Source organism: Capra hircus, chromosome 17 (assembly GCF_001704415.2).
Source record: "Capra hircus breed San Clemente chromosome 17, ASM170441v1, whole genome shotgun sequence".
In the NCBI taxonomy this organism is placed as follows: Eukaryota; Metazoa; Chordata; class Mammalia; order Artiodactyla; family Bovidae; genus Capra; species Capra hircus.
In genome coordinates this window covers 7264414-7270153 of record NC_030824.1, presented here as the reverse complement: position 1 = coordinate 7270153, position 5740 = coordinate 7264414, and the positions used below count along the sequence as shown (strand labels likewise).

The 5740-nt window shown below is 56.3% G+C and overlaps 1 protein-coding gene across 1 annotated transcript in view; it reads right to left on the bottom strand.

Moving 5' to 3' along the window:
* The window catches only part of ACACB (acetyl-CoA carboxylase beta), a 98867-nt gene continuing 96903 nt past the window's right edge, over positions 3777–5740 (bottom strand). Inside the window, 1 exon segment of the mRNA XM_018061094.1 lies at positions 3777–5369. Within this exon segment, the coding sequence (XP_017916583.1) occupies positions 5243–5369 (127 nt within the window). The 3' untranslated portion in view covers positions 3777–5242.

Here is a 5740-nt window from a genome sequence, read left to right as displayed (position 1 = left end):
GCTGACCGCCTCGCCTGCCCCAGAACGTGGCCCTGGAAGGATGCTCATGGAGCCGGGTATTGCCGGAAGAAAGGCCCCCTACCCTCCCACAGGCCTCTGAACTGTGGCTGCTGGCTGACCTTGCCTGACCTGCAGGGGAAGTTTCTGGGCCCCCCTCGAGTCAGCAGGACAGAGGAGAGGGGACAAGGCCCCTGTGGTGCTCCTCTGAGGCTCGAGGTGCAAGGCCTGGCTGCGCTGAGAACAGGGTCTCTCCAGTCTCCCTCCCAGCTGGTTTGTGAACGGCCTGCAGCCTGCTTTGGGACGGGTATGCCACGGAAACGCTCCGATGGGAAGGCCTTTAATTTATTCTTCTGGGATGAGACACCTGCCTCAGTCTCCAGCGGACAGGCCCCGAGGCCGGGGCGGGCTGGCAGACTGTCCAGCCTTCGTGGACCGGAGCAGGCTGAACTCTGAACCGGGCACCTGCCCCACTGGCCGGCAGGCCCCCTTCCTCGCAGCCTGTTAGGGTTTCACAGGCAGATTCCAGAGCCACACCGGGCACTGGGACCCTATGTACCTTTATTTATATTTATTGGAGCCCATCCACGCCACCTCTTCAAACCCCGCCCGTGGCCCCTGGAATGAGATTCCGTGGTCCCTCCCTGCACCCCTAAATGATCCGTACATCACATCGCCAACTGACTCTTAAGCCCTCTGCAGTCTTAGGCTGCTTTTTTAGAACAAGCAAGCACTTTCGATACAGTGAAACATCCTATTTTTTTAAAATTAGAGACTGGATATTTTCCTAATGCTTAGTCATGATTCAAACCTCTTGAAATGTGCACCTAAGAAGGGAGACTCCTGGTTTGGATTTTGGGGGCTTCCAAGTCAGGATGGGATGAGAGGAATGGGAAGGGGTTTTTTTGTACTGGAAATGAAGACACCCCGATGGAAAGAAAGTTAATTGTGAACCAGGTAAAGCCACTGACCCACATGGCTACTGGGGCTGTAGAAGCTGCAGTGCAGAGTATTTATTGGCACTTGTTGGCCTGTCTCATTGCCTCATGACCTTCTTTATGTCTTTTTTCCCTCTCGTTGCCAGTGACTGACTTCCCAAGTGGCAGTTTCTACAGATAGCTGGCTTAGAGGGGAGCCAGGTGAGTGGCTGGGAAAAAAAGCCAGGGATCATCCAGCTAATCTGAGAAACCATGGCAACCACTTAAACCACTGTCCTCTCTGGCCCCATTGGATGTTCGGTTCCTCCATCTGGGAGTTCCTGAACCTTAGAGCCAGAATTTTCTGAGTAATCCACAGGTCTGCCAGCCACCTGGTAGGCTTGGTGTTCAGGCCTGTCTTGAAGGACCATCTCTAACTTCTTCCAAATTCTGGAACTTTCTGCCAAGCATCACCATCATTACTCATAGCTCAGTGCTACCGACTGAAACAGCACTGCTCGCCTGCTTTGTGTGACATGACGTCCCCTCCCACAAGTTAAGATGTTTGAGTCATTGTTACTGAAGCTTGTGTTTGGGCGACCCCAGGACTGTGTATCGTAGTGTTGGAGATCCGTCTTCTGTCAATAAAGGCTGAATGCAGCTCTGTGGTTCAGGGGAGGGGTGAGCAGGGGAGGGAGGGGTGAGCAGGGGAGGGAGGGGTGGAGAGAGGAGGGAAGGGTGAGCAGGGGAGGGGGGTGAGCAGGGGAGGGGGGGTAGAGGACAACAGCGCCTCGAGCCCCTTACAGTGGAGACCCACTTACAGATGGGAAAACTGAGGCCCCGAGAGCAAACACTGGACCCAGGTCCTCTGATGCCAGGTTCCCGTCGTGCCAGACTGAGAGGACTCGGTCATTATCGGTAAAATTAGTCCAGATGCCAGTCCCCACCCCAGAGTGCCCAGGCTCTGGACAAGCACTCACTCAGGCAGGGATGTGAACCCTGCCTACTGCTCAGAAGGAGAGGCTCAGAGAGGGTGGGTAGGACTTGGGGTCCCAGTGAGAAGGCAGGACTGAGACTGTGTGTGCTAGGCTCCAGAGATATCTCTTTGGTGCCTGCTTGGGGTCAGGGAGGGCAGCGAGGTGGGAGGAGGTACACTCTTTCCAGCACCAAGGCCCTGCGCCAGTCAGGGCTGTAAATCAGCTCATTCGATCCTCGTGACAACACTAAGAGGCATGTCTTACTACTTGCTACACCCATTTTACAGATGGAGAAGCTGAGGCCCAGGACTAAAGGAGGTGACTTGCCACCCAAGATAACAGCAGAAGGGCATTTTGATTAGCAGTCTGGGACTTCCCTGCTGGTCCAGTGGTTAAGAATCTGCCCGCCAATGCAGGGGACACAAGTTCGATCCCTGGTTCTGGGGCAACTAAGCCCATGAGCTGCGACTACTAAAGTGGCTGAGCCTGTGCTCGGCAGCAAGAGCAGCCACTGAAATGAGAAGTCCACACACCACCACTGGAGGGAGCCCACGCACCAGCGAACACCCAGCACAGCCAAAACCAGAAATAAATAAATACTTACGAGTCTGTCGAACTTTTAAGCCCACCCAGGAAGGGGCTTGCAGCCTTACCGGGAGACCAGACTCACACATAGGTGATGATCAGCCAGTAGGGAAGGTAGGGGTCGATTAATGGGGCTGTAGGTGGTACTGGGAAGGGCTGACCAGGGCCCCACTTCAGAGGAGAACAGGCAGGCAGCGGGGAAGGGGTGCTGCCTTTCTCTCCCCAGCACCCCTCCTCCGCAGCTTGGCTCCTGGGTGGCTCTGTGGCTTGCCTCCCAGCCCCCAGGCACCCTCGGTGATGGGTTGGGGGCAAGGGCCTCAGCCGTATGGTCACAGCCAAAGAGCAACTCCTGCACGGTCTGGAGAACTTCTGAGGCTCAGGGGTGCTCTCCTGCTGCGGTGCCGAGCTGGGCGGTCGGAGCCCGAGTGCCTGGATCACCATGTGCCGAGGGCTGGGGAGCCCTTTCTTGGGTCTGACATCCATTCCTTACCATGGGCAAGTGGGGCTGGTATGTATAGAGTCAAAGCGAAAATGCCAAGGTCACAGGGTCACGGACTGTGGGCAAGAGCCCGGGTCACAGCCGGAAGACTGCCTGCGCCGGCACCGTGCTGACGCTGGAAGAAAGCGCGGAGGAGACACAGGAGCAAGGCTTCGCTGAGAATCTCTGCAGCTGGCTAACTAATGGGTGAAATGTACTCATTGCCACCCTTTGAGGACCTGCTGCACACACATAAAACACCAGAGGACTGGGTTTGAGTCAGCCTGGCCACTTCTCACCGGCTGTGTGACCTTGGACATCAAGTCCGCTCACCTCTGAGCTGAAGTTTTCTTGTTTGTAAAAGTGAGGCTAGAAATGTAGCATCCACCCTCAAAAGGCTCTGCAAAAGGACTGCATGCGATGGAGGCCAGGGCACTGTAGATGGCCAGCGGCAGGACCCCGAGTGCTCACTGTAGGCCTGGGCACACTCAGTGGTCTGATCCTTTCTCCCTTCCCTGGAGGCAGCTGTGCTAAGTCTCCCGAAAGAGGGAAGTCAGTCTTACCGGGGAAGGTCCATTTATGCTAAACTCGGCATCACCGGCCTGTGGACAGCAGCTTGTATCCAGATGCGAAACGGCAGTGCAAGGATGAAGCGGTCTCCCTGTGGCCTTCAGGAGGAGGACTCACACTGGAGCTCCGTCCTCCTGAGATGGGGGTTGGCACAAGATCTCAGCGGCGACAGGAGGAGGGCGCATCCCCGGGGAATCCCCTGCCAGTCTGCCTGCCTGCTCTACTCCAGGTAATAAGCCAAGGCCAAAATGCTTCCTTCCAAAAATAATTTATTCCACACATTTCCTGGTAGGTTCCTCCACCCACCATTCCAGGGTTGCAGCTAGTCATTGATGTATCATCCCTCCCAAACCCGCAGGGACTCCTCCACATGGGAAGAAATCGGTTCCCAAAGCCACATGGACTCGTACCCACCCCCATCAGTCTCGGGATACAACAATGGCTGACGTCTTTCTCCCACCCCTCACTGTGCCCACACCACCCACGCTGGCCAGGGCTGTCATCACTGGCCGATGGCCTCAGACATCCCCCAGCATTCCCGCTTGTAGGGGCTTCCCCACGAAACCTCGCTGGCCTCCACGTTGGCCAGGTGTAATGTCCGGTGTCCCCAGGCAGACTGCCCGCCATGGCACTGGAGGGTGGCCGGCTCCCTCCATCACGGGCACTGGGGACAGATGGACACGGCTGGGAGGACCGCAGGTCCTGACGCTGTGTGGTCTTCGGGGCTGGGTGCTGGTGGTGGCCTCGCGAAGCCCTCCCTGAGTGAATCAGTGTGGTGCCCACAGCCCAGTCCTTGGGAGCCACTGGCTCTGTCCCTCGGGCTACAGCCCACCACGGACACTGAGGCAGGAGGCGCAAGAGTGAAGGGGACCCGAAGGGGCCTCCGAGGCAGGTGACGGCAACCACAGGGGTGAGACCTGTGAGCAAGCCGGGCTGCTGAGGTTGGAGAAGGTCTTGCCTCACTTCTCTGTCCTCCCAGCCCAAGCTGGAGTCCCCTTCTCCTTGGAGAGAAGGGGCAGGCAGAGGGCTGTGAACCATGTGAAAAAATAAGTCTCCCAACGCCCTTGAGCCTAGGGCTATGCAATTTTCTACTAATGAGGGAACTAAGCCCAGTAATGGGACTTTGCTAGTGATTAGCTAGGAGTCTTGTGGGGAACAAAACACCATTTTGTACTCTTAATTAAAAAAAAAATCATTCATACCCTTTCCTGGGTGAGAGGAATTCAAATAAGGGTTCAAATAAGCAGACTACAAAAACATTTTCTCTTTTCTCCTCTCTTATTTTGCTTTCCTTGTTATACTGCTGAAACCTGTGAGAGGCTTACATCAAGAGCTGGTCTCGGAGTGAAAAAAAAAATAAGAAGATTCCACGCTCTGATAGAAAATGAGTCTAAAAGAACACCTGGATCCCACAAGGCAACAGAAAGTGGACGGAAACTGGAGTGTTTGGGTTCAATTCGATTCAGTGATGAGGCGAAGTGTCTTAAAGAGCTAAAAACCAGACTTCCCAGCAATGGAGAAGGGGGAGGTTTCTGCTTGGAAGAGGGCACTCCCGAGCCTTTTATTAAACAGGAGTGAGCTGGGGGTCAGCAGCCTTGCGGCAACGCCCAGGAGTTTTAAAAAGTAAACCCCTGCGGTCCTGGCGAGGGCCTGCGGTCAGTGGATCGGTGCGGTTTTTCTTGAACCGATGTCCTGCCAACAACTGGGAAGACCGGGGGTCAGGTAGAGGCCGGGCCGTCCACGGTGGACAGGAGGTGAATGACCTGGGCCCGCTCGGCCGGGCTGATGTGCTGGCTGATGTACACCAGTGAGTCCATGGCCAGCTCAGGGTTTTCTTGAACCAGGCTGCAGGAGTTGGGGGAGGAGGGCGAGGTCATTTCTCCCACTGAGTTCAGTGGGCCCCCGCCCCCCAGTAGCCCCAGAGCCCTGCGCAGGGCCTGTCCCACTCCTGGGTGGGCAACCAGCCACACAGAGCGCCCAGCCCTCTTCCTGTCGCGGACACAGGAGGGGCGATGGTCCTGTGGGGCAGAAGGGCCACAGCACAACCTCAAGGAACAACAGTGCACTCTCCTGCTCACAGGTCGTGTGACCTGACACACACACTCTCACCCTGGACCTCAGCTTCACCCGCCAGATGGGTCCCATGCGCTCAGCTCCCTACGCCACGGGGACGCGGGGAGCAAGCTCTCCAGGAAGGATCAAACCCAGCAGGAGCT